The 26,741-nt window shown below is 55.4% G+C and overlaps 1 protein-coding gene across 7 annotated transcripts in view; it reads right to left on the minus strand.

Annotated features, from left to right (window-relative positions):
• Positions 1–26,741, minus strand: part of NTRK3 (neurotrophic receptor tyrosine kinase 3) — a gene marked incomplete at both ends in the record, with an annotated part of 228,155 nt that overhangs the window by 89,110 nt on the left and 112,304 nt on the right. For all 7 annotated transcript variants that reach the window (XM_079764236.1, XM_079764235.1, XM_079764234.1 and 4 more), the window contains one exon: positions 10,613–10,801. In XM_079764236.1, coding sequence (XP_079620362.1) covers positions 10,613–10,801 — 189 coding nt within the window. The remainder of the gene's footprint in view (positions 1–10,612; positions 10,802–26,741) is intronic.

A 26,741-nucleotide genomic window follows, 5' to 3' on the forward strand; every position in this document is an offset into this window, starting at 1 on the left:
GCCCAGGGAGTGGGAGGGGGTCTCGGGGAGACGGACAGCATGGCCCCAGCCCGGCTACCATATTGATGTCTTTGTCAGACCAGCCTCGATTGAGTTGCAGCTCCTAAGTAACAAATCCTCACAAATCCCCAAGCGCATACTTGAAATCTGTTTTCAGAATTACACTGAGCATAACTCATCCAATCAATGAGCCATTAGGAGTTTAGTCCCAACACTTTATTACCAGTGGTGTGAGAGCCGCCCAACTCCACAGAATCCCACTCGAATGGTGGCGGCGTCGCCAGCAACTCTCATTCTGGGGACCAAAGCTAACACAGTGCGAGCGGGAGGCCCAGCTGGCCACAGTTAAGCTCCACACCCGACAGGAGGGGATCAAAAGAAACTTGGCCAAAAAAAAAGGAGAGAGAGAGAGAGAGAGAGAGAGAGAGAGAGAGAGAGAGACTTGGCCAAGGCCACCTCGGCTCCAAGGGCTTGTGTCCTGCTCCTGCACCCCCAGGCCTCCGGACCTCTCGCTGGCCTCCTGGGGTGCACGTGAAGGGGTGGCTGCCTACACAGGAGTCATGGAAGTGCTAGAAAGGGGCTGTTCCTTCTCACTACTGCCCCTCGGACCCGGGTCCACCAGCCCCTGCTAACACCTACTCTCCAGAAACTCGGCTCCCAGAGGGCCACTCCGCCACGCCCGGAATCCACACAGCTTGCTCAAGCGGGATAATCGGATCCAGCTAAAACCACATGAAGAAGTGTCTCTTTGCTCGGGCGTGTAAGTGCAGCCTTGAAAATTAGCAGGACAATTTACCAGGCAGAGCAGCAATGACAAAACCACAAATTACCAGCTTGCTCTCTCTGAGAGGAGAAACGCGAGGAGTGACATTTACATGAGATCGATGTTCTCATCTCCCTCCCGCCACGTCTGCCCCACGAGGCCTTGGAGAACTGGGTGGCAGGCACCGTCATTCCTCACAGCCGTTCCCCTTTCTTCTTCGCTCACAAGCCCTGTGGGGGGTGCTGTGGAGGCGTCCACTCCTCTCCAGGCGGCCGCAGGCCTCCCAGGAAGTGCGTCCTAGCCCCAAGCCCAGGGGACAGTCTGGATGAGCCTCGAGTGGCTGCTTTAGGGGCAAGCACATGGCATAATTCTGGCCAACAGGACAGGGAGACTGCTAGGGCTTGGGGGAAAGGTGTCCTCAGTTGCAATCAACCCACAAGAAGAGACAACTCTGTGCTGCCCCTGGTCCGAGTGTTTGGTTGTGATGCCTGGAGCTGGTGCAACCATTTTGTAACCAGGAGACGAGCCAGCCTGGTGGTCAAGCAAGACACGGAGAGGCTGAGGCCAGAGAACCACAGGAAAGCAGAACCGGGGCCCTCGTGTGCTTCCTGGGGAACCACCCCTAGCTGCTTACTTGAGTTATGTGATGACCGCTTTCCTTCTGGCTTAAGCCCAGGGGGCTTAGACCTTCCAGTCCAAAGGATCCTCACTGATACGATCCGTGTCCAAAACAGGATGTGCACCAACATGAACACAAACATGTGCACAAACATGAGCAAGACCCACATACATATCTGTCCGTTCCTGACTGGAGGCCCCGGGGATAAGTTTGCTGAGAAGGAATGAAAGGGCTGTGCATTCACGTGCAAGAACAAGCCAAAAGGAAGTCACTCGAGCAGATGGGCATTTAAAGCCTCACTACAGAGGGGACCACATGGGCACAGACACACAGTAACCGGTGCGGGGCACTTGGCGGGTTTACAGGGAGCAGGGGAGCCTGGAGTCACTGCAGTTTCAACAAAATAGTGTTTGCTGACGAGGGGGAGGGGGAACAAAGAGTGAAAAGCAAACCAGAGAGTCCCACCATGAATCTCCCTGCCAAGTCCTCGTTGGGCCCACAGCTCCTCGGTCTTATTAACCCGAAAGGAAATTGGCCTGAGCCCTCTGCTCATCGCCATCCGTCATGTCCTGACAGCCCTCATATTACCGCGGCGACTCCTAGAGCATCTCTGGCTGTGGTCCGGGTGACAAATGCTATTTCTTAGCGCCGGGAGGAAGAAGTCGTTGGAGGGAAGGATTCTTATCTTTTCAGAAATAACTTCAAACTTTGAAACCCTCTATTTTTGACACCATCAAGCTTTGCCCCAACAGCGTATGTGGACCAGGAGTTGTACCGATAGTTGCAAAAATGGTGTTGTCAAGACAAGGATGATCGTGTTCATGCCACTTACACAAGTTGACAGAGCCCCTTCAATTTCCCGCGCCACTTCCTCTCAGAATGCAGCTGTGGTGGCCAATTTCCTAATCGCAAGTGTAACGAGGGGGGCTGTCTGGCCCACAGCCACGCAGCCGCTGAGCTGGCGGGCTGGGACCACCCGCACCCATTTCACTTTCTTTCCTAAGAAGTTCCAGCTCCCCCTCAGCTGGCGCCAGACCCTGCAACTCCATTTATTCCATTCCTTCTCCAAAGAGGGGGCGTTGCCCCTCCACACAAGGGTTTGGAGACAGCATCTTGCATCCTTCAGAACAGCTGCCTGAAGTTCCGGCTTAAGCGGCAGATCTGCCTGGCGACAAGGAACGCAGGGGGAATGGCCGGGTCGGGTTCAGGAAGTGGGAGAGGCACCTGCAGGTGCTTCTGGGCAGAGAACGACAGACCTGGTCCATTCCCATGAAGGGCGCCGAGTGCTCTCCCAGAAATCCAGAAGAATGTCACTGCCCCTGCGTTTGGCATTTCCATGGCACGCAGCCACTCCCAGGGGCTTGGGAAGAAATGCGACAGTGCGGGTGCCAAGGAGGTGTGCATGCCATGTGGGCACTATCGGATGGGAACATGTGCCGGGGAGACAAACCCAGAACCCCCAGTCCTAGAATAGCCCGAAGGTGGTCCCCTGAACAGCCGTGTCCAGAGATGCTGCGGAGGTCCCTCAGATACCAGGCACAGAGGCTCAAGAAATCTGGGATGTGCTGCAGACCGAGTCCCCTCTTGCAAATCTGCAGTGACCTTTGCCATGACAGGCTCTCGGAATCCCACAGCAAAAGACTTAGTCAACCCAGCTTTGCCCAAACTTACTGACCGTGGAACGTGATTTTTGAGAAACACCTACGAACCACCCTCAGAGCACAGTTTAGGAAGCCCTGTGCTCGAACAGCGGGGGGAGGCAGGGGAACAGCTGGACCCTGGGCTTCTGGGCTAAGAGGTGGGCGGCGTTGGGTCCAAGCGCTGTTGACCATCAAGAACACTGCACATGGCGAACAAGCACCTCCCAGCCTCCTTGGCGCGCCTCCCATCAGGGTGTGACTCACATGCTCACGCACAGGAAATGGAGTGACGGCCATTTTCCCCTGGAAAAGGACTTCTGCACAGAGAATACCAATAGGGACCAACACTGACCAAGCCCCTGCCGTCTCCAGGGATGGGGGTGTCTTTTCTCCTTTCCCTGCCCTTTAGCCTCTGCTCATAAACTAGGAATCCCTCTCCTTGGAGAGCTGGGACGTAACCCCAGCCCGTCCCTCACCCTGCGCTCTAGGCTCCTCCCTGAGAGAGCCGTGTGGTTTCTCTGATGGGCAAGGTGGGAAAAGCCCGTCACCTTACCATCACATTTCCCTTCTGGGCAGGGCTAATGCCAACCAGGGGAACCCCCTCGGCGTGTGTGATATTCCAGGGAGCCCTGGGCTTCCTGACTTGCAAAAGCTGAGGCAGACCATGGTCCTCACTGCAACTGGATAGACAGAGCCGGCTCTGCAGACCCAACTCCTGTCTGTGCTCACCAAGTTCAAGACTGGGGGAGGCATCAAGGAGCCCATTTTGGCTTTAAGTCCAAGCAAACTTCCTTTAAAAATTTTTTTTATTGATTTCAGGAGGAAGAGAGAGGGAGAGATAGAAACATCAGTGATGAGAGAGAATCACTGATCGGCTGCCTCCTGCACGCTCCCCACTGGGGATGGAGCCCGCAACTGGTGCATGTGCCCTGACCGTGCCCTGACCAGGAATCGAACCGCGACCTCCTGGTTCCTAGGTTGACGCTCAACCACTGAGCCAAGCTGGCTGGACCGAGCAAACTTATTAAAGTCTAGCAATAAAGCCCCCCTTGTGAGTCCCATCGGACCCCTGCATGTATTTCTCAGCCGGTTCAGAATGATCCCCCTTGAGATACAGACTGGATGCCTGGGTGCAGCGAAGGAGAAAGGAGTGGAGGTATCCCTGGGAAACCTTGAGCTGGAGCAGATCTTGAAGGGAGCGAATGCTCTCACTCCTTGAAGATAAGACGGAGGCCACAACGTGCCAAGATGAGGAGCAGTCCTTCTGCGTCTAGGGCTCTGGGCAGGACACGCAGGACCCACCCACCCTTCCTTTCCGCCGTCAGGTGCCACTTCCCCGGGATTCACGATCCACCCGGAAATGGCATCACTACGGGCTGGCTGGGGACCCCATCACTTTCGCCTCCTCCACCATGAGGCACACTCACTCCTGAAGGACTTTTGTAAGCCAATTACTGTGTATTCATGGTGAGCGTAATTATGCCTGATGACTTAACTAGCATGACTGCATGCAGCTAACTGAGCGTGTGCTTATGGCAGGAAGCACAGAGCAGGTGAGGTCATGGTGTCCAATGGGAAGGCAGGTTGGTTGGCTCAGGGAGACGGACATGAGTCAGTCCCCTTTGGACTAGCTGGTTACAGCTCCTAAGTGCATGCTCAGCGATGAAGAGCGTTTTCAGGTAATTTGGGGGAAATGGCATCATTTGATTTTTTTCCTTCCTGGGATGGGGGGAAAAATAACAAAATGCCGTGCTTGGATGATGCCTCAGTCGGGGGCTGGGGAGTCAGCACCCCATAGAAGGTCATCTCCAGGGGCTGCGACCCCCAGGACGAGCTCAAGCACACGGGCCAGGACTCACTGCCCTGGTTCCAAGACATCCCTTCTGGCACCATCGGCTCTTTCCAGACAAGAGGACACTGGTGATGTGTCCAAGTCGTCCTCTCCTCCTTGGCTCCCCCAGTCTAGCATCACGGGGTCCTCAGGGTCTGCTGCTCTTCTAACTGGATCTAAAGACAGCGCTGAAGAAACACCCAAGGGAGCCAGCCGAACGTCTGTTCATTGGGAATGCTGCACGAGAGACGGCCTAGCAAGCAAGGCCTGGAGACACCCACCTGGTGAAGAAGGCTCAGGCAAACTATCACCGTCATCTTCACCAAGATTCGGCCTACAGGTCCCCTAACGGGGACCGGCAAGATCCAAGCAGCAGGATGAAGGATGGGGTGCATCAGAACCATCCACCCCCACATCGGTCCTATGCTCCCCACGTCACATGTAGCCAAGCCTGCGTCCTAACTCCACTGCGCAGAGCAAACAGCCGCCCACAAGGCCAGCCTCCTCTCTTCAGCTACACTCTCAGAGGGGGAGCTCCCAGCCCGGCCTGTCCCCGATCCCTTCCCTCCGCCAGGCAGGGCCGCCAGGACTTCTGCAGAGAAACACCTAGAGAGGTTTATCCTGGAGCAGCGGCAGCAGGGCCCAGCCTCCCAGACGAAGGAGCCCATTTTCTATATTTCATCTGCAAGTCCATTATGCTAAACTAAGTGGCTGGGAATAAACACCCATCATTACCCGCAGTCAGCGATATTTGTTAGCGGAGAAGATGACAGAAATCTATATCATGCCGATGCGCTATTAATACTGCATTACGCACAAAAGGCTGCGTTCCCACCACAGCTGGGGGCTGGCCGTGCAGCAGCTCTTCCAGAAAAGGCAGCTCCGTGGCCAACTGGGCCAGGGAGGAGGAGACAGCCACTCGCTCCCTTCTGGAGCAGTCACCGCCCTGGCTGAAGGGACACAGCCCACAGACCGGACCGAGCAGTTCCGCTCGGGATCTCGGCGCGAGTCCTTGCCTTGTAGGCTGGTGTGTTGGGGACGCATCACGCACCTGCCCTGGGGAAAGAGTGGAGCCAGGCCCTCAAGCAGCTGCAATAAAGCCCAAGAGGAGTAAGGGACACACAAGAGCCACTCGTGGGAATGAGCATCAAGTCAGGCTTGGGAAATAAGACACACACACATCTGAGATTTGACTCAAAGTCACAGGCGAGAGCATGGCATTTACCCAACGGCGGCGCGGGTTCCCAGGAGGGAGACGTCGCTGCGTTGGCATGGGCCCAGGAAGAGGCTGGAGATGAGCCAGATTGGAATGGAGCAGAGGGCGCAGAAAGGAAGGACGGGGTGTGGGGCTCTGCAGGGCGGGAAGAGGGGCTGGCGGTGGGCTTGGAGATCTGGAAAGAAGCAATGGGGACCAGCAGACAGCAAACTCCCTGAGTGCACCCAGGGAGCAGAGGGTATCCCCTCGAATCTTGGACATCAGCTGCGGTCCGCAGTGAGCCCCTCATGGCAGGGACCACACATTTCTTGCTACCTATTGTTTTCGGAGCCTAAAGAAGGCGGGACACAAGCCCTTCATAGTTACTGACTAGGTGAAAGAGAGAGAAATCAGCACAGTTGGGGTGACTTAAAGAGAAGAGACTCAAAGGAATGGGGTCAGGTTTCACAAAGAGATCAGGATGGAGCACTCATGGGTTCTCGGGGGGGAATGGAATGAGAAAGGGGGTGCAGGACGGGAACTTGAAGAGGTTAGTGGTGAGCAGGAGGCAGGCAGTACCTGGAGGGGGAGGTGAGGGAGAGTGGCTGGCAGGACAGGGAGAGGTCCCTGTCTGCAGGCACTTGAGGAAGGGGCGGGATCAGAGGGCGGAAGGGGCGGGATCAGAGGGCGGAAGGGGCGGGATCAGAGGGAGGCAGAGGCTGAGATGGCTGAGCCTGGGAAGGTGGAGGCAGAGACAGCCTGTGAATGCAGGCGGAAGTCCTGACTTGGGGACAGGGAGGGGGAGGAGGAGAAGACAGGTTAGCCTCCCGAGGGCCTCTGCTCTCTCACGGAGAGGCAAAGCTGTCTTCTGAGATCCGGGTTTTTGGAAAAGGAGACGGACAGAGACCCTCAAGACCAAGGAGCCTTCCCAGGGCCTGGGGAAGGGCTGCAGCATGGCTGCTGACAGCAAGAAGCCTCTGTTCCAGCCCAGCACACCCAGCGTGGCAGCCCCAGGGCGGTCACAGGCGGACAAAGGTAGCCAAGGGCCCAGCGTTGCTACAAACGCCTCCTAATTCTCCCCAGGGACCCGTCTAGACCGCCCTGGGCATCTCATTCCATAGGATCCGTCCCCCGACCGGCTGTGTGACAAGGAGGGATGTATCCTTTTCCAGGTGCTTCTGAGAACCAGGGGCTTTAAATAAACCGTGAGGGGCTACTGGGCCTCGGATTCTGGGGACGCGCCCGATGGGGGCACCTTCGCTCGGCTCTCTCAGGGCCCCTGGGGAGGCTGAACACACGGAGAAGAGACAGTGTCAAACGCAGAGCCCTTGTTGGATGGTGGGCGAGGGGAGGCAGGCATCTGATAAGGGAGTGTACGAGGCGATCTCTCAATATCCTGGCAGCCCTGACGCGATGAGAAATGCTGCGGCCCCGACTGAGGACAGATAGGCAGCGAGGCGCCGGAGAGGGCCAGCAGCCTACCACGCGGCAGGGAGGCCCCGCCACCGCGGTAAACGCATGCGCAGGGAATGAGAAGCGCTCCGTGCCGAACCCCTCCCCGGGGGCGTGAGGACGTGAGGCAGCAGTCAGGCAGCTCTATGTCCTTGCGCTTTCCTCCCACATGACACTGTTGTTTCTTGCTGTTCCTTAGTGAGATGACATTGATAGGATGGCATTATATTAGTCTCAGGTGCACATAACAATCCGGTATTTGTTTACCCTACAAAGGGGTCGCCGCAGTGAGCTGAGGTACCATCCGTCCCCCTTGACCCAGGCCACCCAACCCCGAGCCCGTTCCCCTGTGTAACCACCAACCACACATGGATGAGGAAGGGAGCCGACGAGAGAGCCCGGGGACCCGGAGGGGCCCGCAATACAAGCACCTCCCGCCCTTAGTCCCGTTTCCTGCCATCCATGCCCGGGACGAGTCCCTGGCCTAACTGCGCGTAGGGGTTCCCTCTGCTTACTCGTCGCCAGGGCGCCTGCGGCCTTAACCACGTAGGACAGTGTCTCATCGCAGACGGCAAGGTGACTCGCAGTCCCTTCCCTGGGCGGATGGAGCCTTTGTCTCCAGAGGCCTGCACTCTCGGGAGGGAGGGGCGTCCGTGCAGGGTCTGTCCCCGATGCGCATTTTCTGAAAACCAGTAAGGCCATCTGCTGTCTACTGAGAGGACACGCGCCGCCTCCCTGGAACAGCCCTTTCCCAATGGCAGGGGTCTGACCTGGAGCCGCTCCCGTGTTGCCAGGAGGCACTGCTTGTTCCCTGTCCCTCAGGTCTGTCAGCCGCCTTGCCCTGGCCGCCACGGCCCCTCCTTCATACGAGACCTGTCGGATCCTGGAAGGCGCTGGCATCCCCGCCCGAAGGCGTTCCTCCCACGGCTTCCTGGCGAAAACCCTTGCCCGGATGCAGGGGCCTGACATCACAGGACACGCAGATCCCACGCTCCCCCCGGGTCTCCACTTACACTGAACTTCTTTCCCACGAGCCACATTCACCCCATCGGGCCCTGTGCCGACAGCCGGCTATCGGGAGCTCACACGAGCACAGACGTGACCCAGAGGAGAGCCCAGAGCGTCCACGGAAGGACATAGGCCATCCTCAGCGTTCCTGGGTCTGTGCTTAACCAGCCGCCTCTCTGTCCCCTCCTGGGTCTGTATCAGACTCCCTAAAACGTATGTGAAACCCCAAGCCAATGTTGGCCGCACTTTCACGGTCACTCACAGACATGCGAGGGGGGTAAATGTTTGACCCCCACACACACACAAACCCAGCTGAGACCAAATAAACCTTCTTGTGCGTGTCCCACAAGCACAGAGTCGAAGTGCTGGATATGCCCCCAAGAGCAAGAAGCTGGGGTGCCTTACGGAGCGAATAGGGTGTTAGGTAGGACTCCTGGGTTAGGGAAGCTTCGTTTAGGAGTGCGTCGGTACTGTCGACCCTGAGGGCAATGTTAGTGACGCAACAGCACCTGTTAAATAAGAAGTCTTCAAGCAGAACATGCACGAAGCAGCTGGTCCTGGCCAGCCGAGGACACTGCTGTGGCCAGGGGCTGGCAGGAACCTAACCCCGCATGTCCTCTAGGCGCAATGGCTCCGCGGCCCCAATGCAGTGCTCACGGGACTTTAGAGAACATAACTACTGCGAATAACGAGAATCAAGTGCAGACTCAACACAGCCATGCCTGCATCTCTCTTCCAATACCAACGCCACCCTAGAAAACGCAGCGACGTCAACCGAGACGGGGTGCCCCATGGTACAGCCACAGAAGGCCTTCCCCGGCCACCCCAGGTCCGGCCAGGGCGAACCTGATCTGAGGCGAGAGCCGTCCCAGAGCAGCAGCGCCCTGTGCACTGAGCGCCCCGCTCTGCATCTGAATCACAGTCCTGCCTCTAACCACGCTGATGGGCTCCCACAAACGCGATGCTGGCTGACACCCACAGGAGGGGGGGAGAGGATGATCGCCCCGTCCCGACTCAAGCCCCGTCCTCCCACTGGTGATCCTCTCGCGGAAGCCAGAAGAGCAGAAGCAAAGCCCGATGGGGAAGCCAGGTGCCCGCTGCTGTAAGACGGACAGGGGAGCAGCGGCAGCTCTGGGAGCTACAAAGAGTGGGGCCCAGCACAGAGCGCTCCGACGGGGAGCAAGACCAGGCTCTCCTCCTAGGCCGACCCCAGCACCAGGCGCGATCCAGAGAGCCAACGGCAGAAGTCTGGGCGCAGAGAAGGGGAGCCCCAGCCCGCCAGAACCTCGGTTTTCCTGTCCTACAAGGAGGCCTTACCCTGGCCCATCTCTGTCCCTTCCAGCTCTGAGGCAGTCTCAGGGCCTCTGTGCTCCCTTGGGAAGTGGCTGACATTGGGGGGCAGGAGCGCGGGAGAGGGGGTGCACTGCCGTTGCTGGGTAGACTGAATCTGGGGACCCGGCAAGGGGAACAGCCGCTGGCTGGACGGCCAAGCCAGAGCCCCCGAGAGCTTGAGAGGCCCCAGCAGACACACAGAGTAAGGAGCTGGGCCCAACAGAAGGGGAGAGGCCAGGATGGGACAGGTGCCTGAGGCCCGACCTGAGTGAGGCCCTGCAGGGGCGTGGGGGTCCTAGCGCCGCGGCCATGGGACCCTCAGGGAGTGCGCACTGCGGGCACTGGAGGGGCGGCTGCCGAGATGTCCCCATTCAAATGGCGCTCGGCCCTTCGCTCCCCCCCTCCTGGAGGCTGGGGTGGCGGGTCTGCCCCCCTCAGGGGAGCCGCCAGGGCAGAGTCGGGGTACGTTTCCTAAATGCACAGGCCAGGTCTACCGAGAAGGCCGGCCAGTCTGCGCCCCCTGCCTCACTGGGCGCGCTCCCCTGTGGGGCTGGGTCCCGCCTCTGCTGCGCCTGGGACTCTGCCCGTGGCGTCCTCGGCCCAGGCTACTCTTCAGGTTTTGAGACAAACAGGGAGGGTCTCTTAGAGAAGGGAGGTGAGGAGGTAGCAGGTCACCCCAGAAGGTTCCAGAACCCCAGCCTCATGGCCTATCGCCACCCGCCTCCCTCCCCCCTCCGCCCCCAGAAGGGACAGCGCTCCACCCGGTACTCACATGTGTCCGGGTTGTGGCAGTTGTGCCCCTGGCGGAAGTACTGGGGGTTCTCGATGACCGGGATGCGGGTCATGCCGATGACCACCGTGTCGGGCCCGGCGTCCAGCGACGAGGGCGTGGTGATGCCGTGGTTGATGTGGTGCAGCGGGCTGGCTGAGTCCTCCTCCCCGCTGATGACAGCCACGGGACCTGCACACACAGAGAGACCAGGGCCGGTGACGCCGGGGTGCCAGGGCTCGGCCCTGCCCACACGCCCTCTCACTGTTTTTGCTCCGATGTTTCCCACGGGCACAAAACCCACGGAAAGGACATCCCTGGCTGCCTGGATTCTGAATTCAGAGGAAAATCCACCACATCACAGCATAGAAATCAACCAGTGAGCCGAAATGACTACAACGTAAATTATGTTCACTTCCCCAAACCCAGATTAGTTTGAAATAATCAGTTTCGTTGCTTATGTAGCAACAGTAGGATTTAAAAAAGACCTAGGAGCCGTTTGCACACTGTCCCTTCTCCCTTTAGGAACTTGGAAAACTGCCCGGGCCGGGTCCCACCCCGAAGAGTCTGAGTCCATTGGTCCGGGCTGCAGCCCGGGCGTCTGGATTGAAGACTCTCCTGTGAGTCCCACGCACCCCTGCGTCCTAGGACCTCGGTGAGGGCCTTGGGGCTGAGCTCCCCTGCGACCCAGGACCTCGGTGACGGCCTTGGGGCTGAGCGCCCCTGCGACCCAGGACCTCTGTGAGGGCCTTGGGGCTGAGCGCCCTGTGACCCAGGACCTCGGTGACGGCCTTGGGGCTGAGCGCCCCTGTGACCCAGGACCTCGGTGAGGGCCTTGGGGCTGAGCGCCCCTGCGACCCAGGACCTCTGTGAGGGCCTTGGGGCTGAGCGCCCCTGGGACCCAGGACCTCGGTGAAGGCCTTGGGGCTGAGCGCCCCTGCGACCCAGGACCTCGGTGAGGGCCTCGGGGCTGAGCGCCCCTGGGACCCAGGACCTCGGTGAGGGCCTTGGGGCTGAGCGCCCCTGCGACCCAGGACCTCGGTGAGGGCCTTGGGGCTGAGCGCCCCTGCGACCCAGGACCTCGGTGAGGGCCTCGGGGCTGAGCGCCCCTGGGACCCAGGACCTCGGTGACGGCCTTGGGGCTGAGCGCCCCTGCGACCCAGGACCTCGGTGAGGGCCTTGGGGCTGAGCGCCCCTGCGACCCAGGACCTCGGTGACGGCCTTGGGGCTGAGCGCCCCTGCGACCCAGGACCTCGGTGAGGGCCTTGGGGCTGAGCGCCCCTGCGACCCAGGACCTCGGTGACGGCCTTGGGGCGGAGCGCCCTGCGGCGTGGCCACCAGGTGCCTAAGGAGTTTGGACTCTGCCACCAACTGTGCCCAGCCCGCGGGGAGACAAGCCCGGTGTGAGCCTGGGTCTCGTCGGAACCAGCTCCATCACCATTAGCCCACAGGCACCTGGGTCCCTGCCCCGCTCTCGAAGGATCCGCACTGCCTGATGGCTTCCAGGAACACGGCTTGCGTCTCCATCACCCCAACGCCACCCTTTTCTAACCCCAGGAGAAACCCAGTGTATCCGGTTATTTACAAACACAGGCTGACAGACATTTAATGCGGGGCTCTCGGGGGAGCAATGATTCTGTTTGCTGGTGCGACCGTCCCATACGTACAAATAAAAGCCCCATAAAGTGAATTAGCTGCGACTCTGCGGCTTCGTGCCACCGGCGTTTTAAATGGCTGCTTTGCAGGACACATGGTCCCAAGACGAAGCGCCTGCTGGGATGTGGTTTCGCGGCTCGAACAATATTTCCGCTGCAGAACCCATTACATCGCCCTCAAGTTTATGAGGAGAATACTTCTCATCAAGCAGCGAGGTGAGGCGTCAATGAGGCAGAACTAAATGGGAGACCGCGACATGCACACGAGGACCCAGAATTCCCCTCTGAAGGCACAGGCAGGCTGACTCCAAGCCGTGACAAACGTCTGACCGGGAAAGTGGCAATAAGCAGTGGCCCACACACTCGCGGGAATCGCTCGCCTCGCAAAAAGAGGTCTGTTTCCGAAAACACCCTGGGAACTTTCTGCAAAACGTCACAGTGATTTCCAGTTGAACACAGACAGCCGAGCACCGGTCTTTACCTTCCTTCTTCAAGTCTGAAGAAATTAAGGAAATGTTTGTGCACAAACAGAAGGAAATCAGATACTTCAATAGCGTTTTGGAAGATGAGAAATCGAAGGAGAAAGCTTGCTAGAGAGGAGGGAGCTGCTGAAGAATGGGCCAGCGGGACTGCACGGGGAACATTTACAGGAAGTCAGATCCGCTGTGGAAGCCCAGTGCCCGAAGGGATAGTGTGCCCAGACGTCTGGGGTGAGGCTCAGGCTGCACCGAGTCTCCCAGGCCGTCACCTTGCCCCATCCCACCACAACCAGCAGTTTAGTCCCACAGAAATTGAACCTGAAAGGCTCAGAGGACGGCTGGGGTACAGCATGAAGCTGCACCCCTTCTTCCTGCTTCTGGAACAATAGAAACCAGGAATAACGCTGCCTGCCCACCCACCCACCCACCCACGCCCATCTCGCCTCACACCGCCCCCTGCAGGAGGTTAGAGAACCCTGTCTGGAGAAACAACGCCTCAAAAAAGACAGACAGTGAGTTATCAACATTTGGGGGGGTCTCACAATGAAATCAAGCTTATTTTTCAAAATATATTTTTATTGATTTTAGACAGGAAGGGAAATGGAGAGATACAAACATCCATGATGAGAGAGAATCATGGATTGGCTGCCTCCTGCACGCCCCTTACTGGGGATCGAGCCCACAACCCAGGCATGTGTCCTGATGGGGAATCGAACTGGGACCTCCTGGTTCATAGGTCCAAGTTCAACCACTGAGCCACACTGGCACACTGAGATCATGCCTCAGTGGAGCCTAATAGTTGGCAAGCCCCACCCGTGCGCACAAAGCAAGATCTCATTCATTTCTGGTGCCCGAGGCCTAAGTCTGAATAAACGGCTCAGGACCAGCAGACACGGCAGCAAAGCGTCGGCATGGCAGAAACTGGGGACCTGGAGGAAACGGGCAATGCGGGCAGCAGAAGGCTTTCAAAACATCACCAGTCTCCTCAGGGAGATCAATGAAGGCACTGCCCCAGAACACAAGGGGACACTGAAAACGTGAACAGCCGAGTGTAAGAAAGAGTCCCTGGCTCCGCCGGCGTGGCTCAGTGGTTGAGCATCGACCTATGAGCCAGGAGGTCATGGCTTGATTCCTGGTCAGGTCAGGGCACATGCCTGGGTTGTGGGCTTCATCCCCAGTAGGGGGCGAGCAGGAGGCAGCCGATCTATGATTCTCTCTCATCACAGATGTTTCTATCTCCTTTTCCCTTCCTCTCTGAAATCAATAAAAAGTATTAAAAAAAGAAAGAGCCCTTGGGATGTATGGTCATCAAACTTTGAAAGTCAAAGAAGAGTGGAAGATAAAGTCTAGGAAATGTTCCGAAAAGTCAAACAAAAAGGAAAGAGATGGTAAACAGGAAAGAAAAGATAAGAAAATTAAAGTCTCTATCCAAAGATCCAACATCTGATTGAAAGAGAGAGAGAGGGAGACAGAGAAAAGAGGGAAAGGAGAAAAAAGTCATTAAAATTTTGAGAACGGGGAGATGAGTGCATGAGTCACCTCATTAGACTCACCGGATGGATTACAGATGACTCAGCATTTCCTCTTCCCAGGACCGCTGACCGTTCTGCTCGATTCAACTAAATGCACATCACAGAGACCACTGCCCATCAGCCTGCCCTTACCTCCAGGCCCTTACGCTCACCTCCGTCCTTCCATAATCACAGCCCTTACAATACAGGTCAACAAAGCATACACAGTCCCAATCGCCTCCCAGGATGGGCCAGGAGACCCTGCAGCTGGCTCTGCCTGCGCTGGACCCGGCAGGGCCTTTAACACCCCTGGACGTGAGCAATGACATCCCCTCTCAGGTCCATCAATTGCAATAAATGTACCATGGTGCGGGGGGAAGGATGTTGGTAATGGGGAGGCTGTCCATATGTGGGGATAGGGCATATATGGGAACTCTCTGTACCTTCCACTCAATATTGCTGGGACCCTAAAACTGCTCTAAAGAATAAAACCTATAAAAAAAATAAGGGATATAAAGGCAGCGCCCCCACCTACCAGACAACACATTTCCCAATGCCCCCGGAGGTGACAGCTGCCCAGGTGGAGAGCCACGAGGGAGACTCCAGGGTCTACCCTGGGCACCAAGTCCCCTTTCCCCTCTGGCCAGGTCTCAGGTCAGCTGCCTCCGGGGAAAGAAACCCCAGAGACCTGCAGCCCCGGGGGAGCGGAAGCAGGTCCCTCTCACTGTAATAAGCACAGAGAGGAATGTGTTAAGCTATGAAGAAGGGACGAGTAATAAAGGGAGAGCCCCCAGGGAGGCCTGGGGCAGGGCAGGAGGAGTCAGGCTCGCCGTGCCCGGGTGCTGGGCACACCGGCTGTCTCGGGCCCGTGATGGGCCTGTCCGCTGTCACCAGCCCTCCCTGATCACACACTGACTTAGTTAGGCAGCACTAATCCACAGAGAGAAAGAGAAGCAGGCTTCAGCCTTCCTGGGAGAGACCCCCGAGGGAAGACAGGTCCGCTCGGACACATCACAGGATGCTCTTCCCGCACTGGAGCCTTTCCCACCTCTCTCAGACCTCTGGTCTTGTTCTTCCAACTAGACCACAATAAAGCCACCAGTTAATTAGAGGAATTTATATAGATATTGTCTTATTGATTTCAGAGGAAGGGAGAGGGAGAGAGAGAGAGAGAAAATCCATGATGAGAGAGAATCATGGATCAGCTGCCCCCTGCAGGCCCCCTCCTTGGGATCGAGCTCACAACCTGGGCGTGTGCCCTGATGGGGAATCAAATACTCAAACACTGAGCCACACTGGCCGGGCTAGAGGAATCTTGATGGCCTCCAACAGGTGTCTTGTCTGGCAGGATGGCCCAAGCTGAATTTTTGGCATCTTTCTCTCTCCCTCCCTGCTCCTTCTAGGGGAAAATATAAGGGAGCGGAGCAGGGAATGGCTCAGATTTTCCTCAATGGGACTTAGTTTCCCCAGAAAGCAAAGGTCTCTGGTGAGAACACTAGATGGAGCTGCACTGCAATAGCGGGCAGAACCCCCCTCCCCCCCCCCCCCACACACACACAGAGGAGCTGTGGGGCTGCACACTGCCATGGGGGCTGCAGGGACCCGGCAGAAGTCTCTGCTGACTCAGGGTCCCTGCTAAAGACCAGGAGGAAAGGGGTGCCCCGCACAAAGTGAAGGCGGGAAAAGCAGCGGCCTCCCTGGGGATGCATGAGCACAGACACGCATGCCCCTTTCAGACCAGGGGGAGATCCTCCTTGCAATCATCTCCCCGGCGTCCTTCCTTCTGATTTTCAGGAGGTTCCTCAAAAAATAAAACAATGCAGCTAGCATGTGACCCATCGATTCCACTTCTGAGAATACTAGTATATCTGAAGGAGACCACACTCTGTCAGAGACCGCTGTGCCCTGCGAACCACTGTGGCCCACAGCACCACTCGGTACAAGGCCCAAGACAAGGAAGCAGCCTCCACTGACAGGACAGCAGAGAAGTTGTGATCGTTCGTGTGCAGGGACACGCACAATGGGATCTCATTCAGCCACGAGGAGGAGGAATCCTGCCCTTGGGGACAGCAGGGTAGACCCTGAGGACATTATGCTGAGTGAAAGAAGTCAGACAGAGAAAAAACAAGGCCTGTATGATCTCACTTATATGTGGAATCTTAAAAAAAAGAAAAGGAAAAACAAGCTCACAGATACAGACAATAGAATTTTGGTTGTCAGGGGTGTGGGAGGGGGCAAATGGGTGAATGGGGTCAAAGGGTACAGACTTCCAGTATAAAATAAACAAGTCCCGGGAATGTAATGTACAGCACGGTGACTGTGTTGCATATTTGAGAGTTGCTAAGAGAATCAATCTCAGAAGTTCTCACCCAAAAAATAAAATCTGTAACTATGCGATGTGATAAACGTTAACTAGACTTAGTGTGGTGATCATTTTGCAATATATACAAACATCGAGTCATTATATTATACACCTGAAACTAATATATGTCAATTATCTATAATTTTTTTAAACAAAAATCCAGTGTGTGATCTGCCATATTCTCATTTTCCTGCCTTGGCAATTGTGGAAGCATGAGGCAGCCCCCAGTTCGCCTCAGTCCCCAAGTGAGGGTAACAGAGCTGAGGTCTCCAGCCAGCACCTGGTGCACATGTGGCATAGGTGAGTGCTGTTGTTTGAAGTCACTGAGATTGGCAGGGGCACTGTTTGTTACCGCAGCATATCCTAGCTCATGCTGACTAACACAGGAACATGGCCATCTCACACTTGACACTGGTACTGTAATCCTCTCCTTCAGATGGTATGCATATGCCACAGCTCCTTCAACCAATCTTCGCAGAAATGGCTTGTGCATAGGATTCGAGAGCTCATTGTCCCAAGGATGTGCTGCATCTGAAAATGCCTCCCTCCCCCACTCTCTGCCCCAAAGTTGAGCTCTAATCGAATCTGGTTCCACACCGAGCCTCCACTGCTGAAACCCCCTCCCCACCCCCGACTTAGGAAGGGAAGAAAAACCACCCAGAACGAGTCTCGTGCTTTTGTCATGTGTCAGAATGAAACAAACAAGCCAACCTTCGAATTTAGAAAATGATTTTTTAAAAACCTCACGCTTTTCCTACTGATAAAAATCAAATATTGGCGTGTCCCTGGTGGGCGAGAGCGTGGCATCAACAGACTGGGAGCAGGAACTCATCAGCCAGAAATGAGTGAGAGCAAAGCACAACACACACACAATTAAAAACGCAGCTGTGCTCAGAGAGGGGTTCCACTCACTGTCTCAGACAAGGAGCCGAGTCCTCCCAGGCAAACGGAAGAAAATCAATCTCTTAATTTTTATTGGCACACGTGGGACAGGGGCCAAGTGAGCACGGGCTGTGCCCCAGGGCACACCTGGGGACCAGTCACCAGCCCTCCATGCCTGGACCCTCCCCTCGCTGCCTGCTCTGGCTCCCAGACAGACCTCGCCACTAGGATCGCCAGGGCGCGCCGGGTCCTAGGGCTGCCCAACAAGGCATGCCCTCTGCACTTCTCTGCTTCTCTCCCTGAATCATTTCCCAAAAGAGGAGCTTTATTCTCTGGCTCCAATTCCCTCCCAGCCTCTTACAGGAACCGAAGGCATTGCTCACGCCTTGTAGCATGCATAGCTTGGAGGTATCGCCTGGTGATTGAAAATCGTGCTGCTGATCGACCGGCCCGAGAGCACATTTAAGGAAGGAGAAGGCAGGATGGGCGCTCGGCACACACGGCTTCCCTGGTCTCAGTTCATCATCGCGACAACCCAGGGGGACATCCTGTTATTCCAGGAATGCAGGGGAGGAAATGGAAGCCTGAGGTTTTCTCGTTTGCCCAAGGTCACACAGCTAATACACGGCAGGCAGGGCCACATCCATCTGGCCTGAGAGGCTGGGCTCACCGCCCTGCACACACTGCCTGGCCCTCCAGCACGGTTTTGCTGCTGTCGGACAGCCCTGGTCTCCCTCCCGCTGCCCATCTGTCCTGCCTGGGACTCGTGTGAGGGAACCGGCTTCCCACCAGGCTGTCGCTGGAAGGACAGCTCCTCCGGAGGAGTGCAGAGGCCAGGGAATGTCAGGGAGCAGGGCCTGGGAAGGCAGAAACCGCAGCCTGGAGGGAAGGCACGCGTCACCAGCTTTTCCCAAAGACTCTTACACAGACAGTATGTAGAGCATCCCAGGCATCAACAGCAGGGAGTGATGGCCTTCCAATTGCATAATGCTGGTGGTTTTGCCCAAACCGCCTTAAAGAATTACAGCTCAAGTCTCACCATCTCTAAGTTCAGCTTTAGGCACTGGACTGGGACTAGTCATGTTACCCCAAAGCAGAGGCGTTATTTCCTTAAAGAATGATCCACGTCCCCCCGCCCCATAATCTTGGGGGCCGTGGGCAGGTGGAAGGGACCATCACCCCAGCGCTGGCAGCACTAGGAGCTGCACGTCAGTCAGTGTCCCCGTGGGCCCCGACCGGGAATCGAACTGTGACCTCCTGGTTCATAGGTCAATGCTCCACCAGTGAGCCACGCCAGCCGGGCCAGGCAAGGTTGTTTACATTCACGGCTGGTTAGGGGAGGAGACTCTTCCCAGGAGAAACCTGGCCGTGAGGCACTGGCTGAAGGGACTGCCCAACTAGACCGCCTCCCGCCGTGGCACGGGCCTCCCACGCCGCTCTCCAGGCACAGCTTGTGCAAGGTACGTCTGGGGGACACGCTGGGCACCGTACTCCTAGGAACAGGCGGAGGGATGCCAGGCACACTGCCACCTACAGAGCCCCGCTTCTTTCTCCAGAGGGACACACCACAGCAGCTGCTGTCTGCTGGGCACAGGGACCAGGGCGCCCTGTCCGGGGCTTTGGGCCCTGGGGTCTCACAGTGGCTTGGTGAGGCGGCTCCTGGAATTAAAGTCGAGCACTAAGCAGTCTGCCCAAGGTCACAGACAGCCTTCTTATCTGGCTGGAGTGGGGGTGGGGGAGGGGGACGGACCACAGTCCGTATTCTTCATCACGCCCCTGCATGCGCCTCAAGGGACAGAATCATTTGGCCTTAATCAATGAAGTCTAGGATGAAACACTTCTGGACGACAATGCCCCAAAGCTAGGATCTGAAATGAGGCCTGAATGTCCCGCTGGCACGAAAGCCTGACAGCCAGCGGCTTCTTCCAGTTCATCGGAGAAGGTTACCTCGCTCCCACACCCTGAGAGCCCGGGGGTTCCCACCCAGCTCGCCCTGGGTTTGACACAGATTCCGTCACCTTACGTCACACAAAAAAGATACTTCTTCCTTTATTAGAAGATGCTCCCTGGGATGGCAGGAGGCCTCCCGGGAGCCTTAAGGAGGGAGGGCGGTGAGAGGGACCGACCACAGAGCCTTCAGAATGAAGGAATCTCATGACCGGATGCACTAAAACCCACAACGTCGGCAAAGCAGACTCCTCAGGTCTGTATGGCCCTTCATTGCTCACAAGGCGCTTTCCCATCCATCAACCCAATCACCATAGCAACCTACTTAGACACTCAGGGCAGGGTCTACACTTCCCCTCTCACAGGTGAGGAAACTGAGGCTCCGAGCTGTGGAAGTGACCTCTGGCACGGTCAGGGGGAAGCTGGGACTTGAACCCAGCGCACATCAAAGGCACGTCCTCTAGCAACGTGAAGGTGGCCGTGAATCTCGAGTCTCCATGTGGAGGGAGATGTAAGGAGGCATTTCTGGGAGCTGGGAGAACTCCCCACCAGGTGGACCTTCATGGAAGCTGCTGGGAGATGGCACGCGCTGGGAGCTCCCAGGGACTGCAGCTAAGCCCGTCCCAGGACCCAGCCTTTCAGGTCCCTAGTCACACCACTCCTCCCAAAGCGGCCCTTCCCACCACGTGTTCTCGTATGCCAGGCCCTAGGGAAGAAGGGGAAGGAGGAACACCCGGGCCACGCAGGGGCCCCCAGGTCTACAGCAGGGACACGGTAAACCTACGGAGATGCCACATGGGATGAGGACCATGTCCCAGGCGTGCCCAGGGCAGCAGAGGGGCACGCAGGAGCCCCTGGGCCAGGGCAGGAGAGAGAGGAAGGCGGCACAGAGAGGGACCCCCAGCCTGGCAAACGCCTTTAGGCCCCTCACCCCGCATCCCTGCAACAGGCCTTGCTCCATCCCCCAGGGCCCGCCTTCCCTCCGGCCCCAAGATCCTCTCTGCTTCCCTGGTGGCCTCCGCCTCCGGGACACCTTGAACCCTGGCTGCTGCCTCTCCTCCCCACGCACGTGGGCGGCTGTTGGGCAGGGCCGCGACAGCGCCTATTACTCTCTGGGCGCGCTCGTCCCGTCCACAGACAGGCTGTAAAAGTGATAGACGCGTTTCATCGGAACAGTGCTGCGGCAGGATCTGTGGAGGGGGCAGAGGTCGAATGACTTGCAGCGAGCCAGGCATAAATACAACAGCAAAATCAATCGGAGTAACGCCGTATCCGCTCGGCGCTCTGTCCCTTGCACGGCTCCTGCTCCTGTATGCTCACCTGCTCCAGCCCCGAGCAGGGGCTCCGCTGGCCAGGCCAGCACTCGGGGTGCCATGCTCTCGTCAGCACACAGAGCAAAGCCGTGAGGTGGTGTGCGTACCCCACACCAGACCCTCATAAATGTGCCCAGATCCCATGTGTGCTCACTCAGATGTGCTCCTGGGCCACAATGGATACATATTCACACATAAAGTAGAACCAGTTAATAATTGCTCATTAAACAGATCGCAAGGAGACTTACTGGTCTGTGTTTCTTTATAATTTCACCCCTTCTCCATCTCACCAGACAACATATGTCCATGGGTTACCTATAGAATAGACTTAAGTGTGATGTATCAAGGATACTGAACACTCAGACCAAATACCCCCCAAAAAAGTGTGGTGAGGTGGATGTGGGCTGGGCAAATTCTAGCACAGGTGAGTCAGCCCTTTGCTTTTCTACAGACAGGCCCAGGGGCCCAACTGGCACAAAGAAAAAAATCCCAAAGATCTAATCATCCAATCGGAAAACACACATTCTTCCTGCCATCACTTCTAAGGTGTTATTCTTAGACTGACCTTCAGATCCGGTCATATTATTAAACCTATCAATTCATAAAAAGAAAAAAACAACCCTCTCACTTTCAAAAGTAAGAGGTTTTGACCCCCTCATCAAAAGCCTGTTTCCGAGTGCATCCATTAACCTAAAGGAGGGCTGGGTCATGAATTAAAACCTGCCAAAGAGAGAACAGCTCCTCGCTCGGTTCAGGTATATTTAGTTCCGTGTTAAGAGGAGGGCGACCACACAGCCTTTGCCTATACCTGTTACCCAGCGTAATTATTCATAGCGCATCCTTGGGTTTGGGTGATCAAGGACAGTCGCCCTAGTGAAAAGCAGCTTTGGCCTTCTTTGTGTGGGAGTGTTGGGTGGGGGAAAGACAGTCCTGGGTGGAGTTGGTTGCTGTTTCAGACTCCAGACACCAGGGGGCATTATCCCAAGTGAGGAGGTGAACCGCTCTAGCCAACATGCCGCTCTCCTAATTTTCCCAACTCCCTGGGAAGCAGTCTTGGAAAGGGCTTGGTGTAACCTTCAGCATGTCCAGAGAGGACACTGTTCTCCTTGGGCAGTCAATAAATATCACTTGATGATGACGACGGAGCCATTGATTTTCCATCCCTTCTCCTCCCTCTGTTCCCATCTCCCTCCCCCCTTCTTCGGGGTACAGGTCAATCAATCTTAGGCCATCCCCATCTACTTGGAAAGCTTAACTGCCATGAAGCTAAACCACTTGTCCTCTGGCTCCAATCTCTTAGAGAAATTAGTGCCAATGGAAGTGTCAGTATCAATTTCATAATGTTATTGGATGAAGGCAAGGCTGGGCCAAGTCCCATATTCCTGACGGGCTATCAAAGTGATGAGGATTATGGGTAAGGAGATAGACAGCTCTGACAGCAGAGGCAACGACTCAAGATCAATTAGACTGACAAGACTATCTCTGAGGCCTATCGCTTAATGCTGACACGGGTGCGTTCCCACCGAGCCTGGACCTCTGGATGCAGAGTTTGCCTGGTGTCTCCAGGGGTAACTGGAGAGCCTGGAGGCCCGAGAAGCAGCCCTTGGCCTCCCCCTCCCCCCGGAGGATCTGAACAAAGAGTTCTGATCAAAGAGAAGAATTTTGCTCTGTGATGGGAAGAATGAATACCTACCCCCTTTCTCCTTTTCCCCTTTCCTGCTTTCTAAAGAAAATGTCAAGAGAAAATGTGAGCTGTGTATTTAAATGTAATTCTGTTGCAGTGTCGAGGGAAGGCTTGGGATTATTAAAATGGAAATCAAGATCCTGTAAAAGTCAAACCAGCGTCGCAGGAGAGAAGATTTGTCACGGAAGGCAAGAGTAATAGATGGAAGCCACAAGGGTCCTGAGTTCTAATCCAGGCCCCTACCCTAGCCGCCCTGGGAACACAACTGAGTGCAGTCAGGAACCAGTCTCTCTATTTCTTTGGGGCTTCGAATGCCTCGGGTTAAGTCAACCATAACCTGCCGCCGCCCTGAAGCGCAGCAAGGGAATGAAACGCCAACAGAGCCGAGGGCCACAGAGGGATGGATCAGGGGAGTCTAAGACCCGGCCAGGTGTGTGAAAACGGACTTCCCCCGTGCCCGATAAAAGATGCGGAGGGTGCAGTGGACGGTGGGGCTGGGGAGAGAAGAGCAAGCCTTGTCTCTTGCTCGGGTACCACACAAGGAGTACGGAAGTGAGGCTTGGACCGCTTCTATAGTTTGTCTCGTCTATTTTACATCCTCTAGCGCAACAGCGTCTTTGCCTTCGTTCTCATGAGTTTACGTTCCCAGGGCAACGGGCATAAGTTTGAGCCTATGAGGTCACGGCTATTTTAAGTGAGTTTGCTTTCCTGCTTTTTAATTGCTTAACAATATTGTTCGTTAGCATTCTAGGAAAAACCCCTCGGTGTTTCGTGATGGAATTTAAAATCTGTCCTACTTTAAAGTGTTCATTTCAGGTTATGTGTGTGTTTATGGGGGTTAGCAAACACCAGTATTAATTAGCTGATCTTGACATTGACCTAAGCAGTTAGGCAAGCAAAGTGCTATATGGAAGAGATGGGTGTGCAGCAGGCTAACATCCGCCAGGGCCAAGAGGCTGCCGCCGCCGATATTATCTGGAATTGCTGACTTCCCAAACACACTCAGAACCTTGGCCTAATATGCAAATGTGCAAACCAGGGGTTCCTCCCCAGGTGCCTGTAAGTAGTAGGCTCCTTAAAGGCACAGCAGTTCAAGATCATTAACCAACTGGAATAAAAAAAGGTTGGGGAAGAGAAACCTGAAGTGTGAGAGTTCCTGCCAATCAAAGGTGGTGTGGAATCCATGACCAGCCATGTCTGGAACTGTTGGAGGAGGAAAGCGCTGGACAGCAAGCAGGGTTTACCAGACACACACACGGCACTGTCTCATGCTCCCAGATGCAAATGTGATGGACTTCAGACTCCACAATCTAGAAACATTTCTAGGGAGAACCCTTGAATAGGTTTACCAACTACTGTCACGTAACAGTATCTTCACTGAAGGAGATCCTCATTATATCAATCATTTGCCTCCAGAATAAAAAAGAAAAAAAAGAAATGCAGTTAAGCGAAGTAAAGGGAGTGCCAATGTAACATCAGGGTCTTTGGTCACTGTCCTTCCCAGCTGTGGGCATGAATTCAAAAGGAGGTGTGTCACAGCCCATGCAGGGAAAACGAATCCACAGGGCAGGACCTCCTGGTCCCCAAGTCACCACGTGCACTCACAACGCCTATCAGTAGCATTTATTTTCAACTGGTTGGCTTTAATGAGCCTCGGTGTCATTCCCGTCTTGGCCTGGGTTCCCAGAGGGGCTATCTGTGGAATGTCTTCACATGTGTCTTTTCAAAGTTTTGCTGGGTAGACTGGTGATGCACACTACATATATGTGTAAGTGTGCGCACACACACGAACCAGATGTTATCTATGGAGAACCCTCTGTACTCCAGCGGCTTGGTTATGTTTTCCTGCATTTTTCTCATTTAGCCAAGCTACTGGATGACTACTATGGCCAAGAATTGTCCCAAGCAATTTATAAATATTGCTTCATTAAACTCTTATAAGCTTGCAATGATTGCCTCCATTTCATAGACAAGGGAACCGGAGCCGCACAACTATTTCATTAACTTATCCCCAGTCCCTCAGCAAATAATTCAAATCCAAGACATTTTATGTTGCCCTGGCCAGTGGTTAGAGCATCAGCCCAAAGACTGGAGGGTGGTGAGTTTGATTCCTGGTCAAGGGCACATACCTCGGCTGAAGGTTCACACGTGCAGGAGGCAACTAGTCGATGCATCTCTCTCACATCAATGTTTCTCTCTCTCTCTCTCTCTCTCTCTCTCTCTCTCTCTCTCTCTCTCTCTCTAAAAATCAATGGAAAATATATCCTCAGGTAAGGACTAAAAATAAAAAAGACATTTGTGTCAAGGCCGGTACTTTTCCTATAGCATACTGTCTGCCATCAGTAATTTTAAGAAAACCTAAAAAGCAATACAAAGAGAGAGAGCATCTTGGACACTTTCCTTGGATCTGCTGCTGGATTTCCCTCAGGCTCACTCTCTCATTTTACTTAAGTGTGTCCTGATTCACAAACTCGTGCCATTGAGGCTTACACTCAAAGCCTGCCATTATCCACCAACCACAACTCCCACTGTTAATTGAGAAAAAATACTTTTTTTGTTATTCCCCAAATATACGATCTACACTTCCATCCCGTCACATCTGCTCTTCCTAGGAGACTTAAATTTTAAAATGTCTGGAAAATACCTAGCGTAGTGCCCGGCACGCAGCAGGGTCTACATAAACGGGAGATATTATTAACAGGCTTATTAAGTGTGGACGTGTACGAATGCCTTAAAGGGGAGAAAGGCTGTGATTAACGAAACTGCTGGCAGCTAGGATTTCAGGTCCCTTGGCAATGTGCCCGCGCTCTCTTCCCTGAGATCCGGCTCTGCAAAAAGGCGCTGATTGTTTGATTTGGCTCCACAGGAAGTCAACGGAAGGAAGGTTTGCCCCCTTCTGTGCCAAGGTAGATGGAATGTGCCCTGCTGTGTGTCAGAGGGGAAATGAGGCTGAGGACTGATGGAGGGGCAGCATCACGAGCCCCGCCCCCTGACTGATGGAGCACCAGGCCAGTAAAAGCCCGAGGCCCTTCTGGGCAAAGAGAAGAATAATAAAACGTGCCTGCTTTGTCTGTACTGCCAGCTACACAGTCAGTCAATCCAAATATATATATATATATTGAATGCCTGTAGTGAGCAAAGTATTAAATAACAGTAATAGTCACCATTTGTTGAGAACTTAATATAAGCCACGCATGCGCTCTATGAATCCTACTGTCCCAGCTCACAGCCTCTTTCTCCGTGAATTCTGATCTGAGCGCCCTGCTCACCCACCCCCTCCCCCAGTCTACCCCCAGCACAGCACACCTTGCCCTGCAGCTGTCATGGGTGTTAGGTCCGTGCAGAGCAGGGACATGTTCAAGTTCATGTCCATGTCCTGCAAAAGGAGCAGCGACTGGCAGGCATGTGATACGGTTAGGATGAATGGGTGAGTGGGTGGGTGGGTGGGAGGATGAGACTGCAGATAGCATGGCACCTCTTCCTTCAGTTCTGCCATTTCTGCAAAGGACGTGGTGGCTGACATGATGGTGGCAGCCCCAGGCATCCAGCCGGATTACCCCTGGGCTCCACTTCCTCCTGGGTCAGCAGGACACGGAACTGCCCACCGGTGCCACTGCGTGCTGGGTATCGTGCTCTCTGCGTGCATGTTCCCCAGGGGACTCCAACCATCCTGAGGTGGCTTCTATTACCATCCCCGCTTTGCTGATGGGGAAACGGAGACTCAGGGAAACGTCCTTCCTCGCCCAACACCGAGCAGGTGGGAACAGAGTGAGGGTCTCGGTGCGGTGGTGTCCGGCTCAGAGCCGGCCCGCTCCCTGTGCTTTACGAAGCCCTGAGGAGGCAGAGGATGAGGGGGGCATGTCCAGGCTGTGGCTCCTCCTGGGAGCTTGGGTTCTGGTGATGAATGCAAATCCCAGGCCCACGGAGGAGCCTCAGGGCTCAGACATCCGTAGACAAGCTCAGAGCTTCTTGCCAACAGTCCGTCTCAGCCCGCCCTCTCTCTACAGGGAAGGGATTAGAGGAGATCTGGCCGCTCAAAGCTTTAGAGCGGGAGGAGCAGGCGGCGGGGGACCTGTGGCGTCTTGGTGACCGCATCCAGCAAAGGCCACTGGTGAGTCAGCAGAGCCCAGGAGGGGAGGCACGTCCCCATTGCTGGACTGGGCTCAAGCCCGCATTCTAATCACGCAATTTTATGAGAACCACCAACATATTTCCTGGAAGTGGGAGATGTACTAAACCAATGACCCTTAGACACACCACCACCACCATCCTCCTAACTGCCAACCTCACGGTGACTCC

The sequence above is a fragment of the Cnephaeus nilssonii genome (genome assembly GCF_951640355.1).
Source record: "Cnephaeus nilssonii genome assembly, chromosome: 24".
Lineage (NCBI taxonomy): Eukaryota > Metazoa > Chordata > Mammalia > Chiroptera > Vespertilionidae > Cnephaeus > Cnephaeus nilssonii.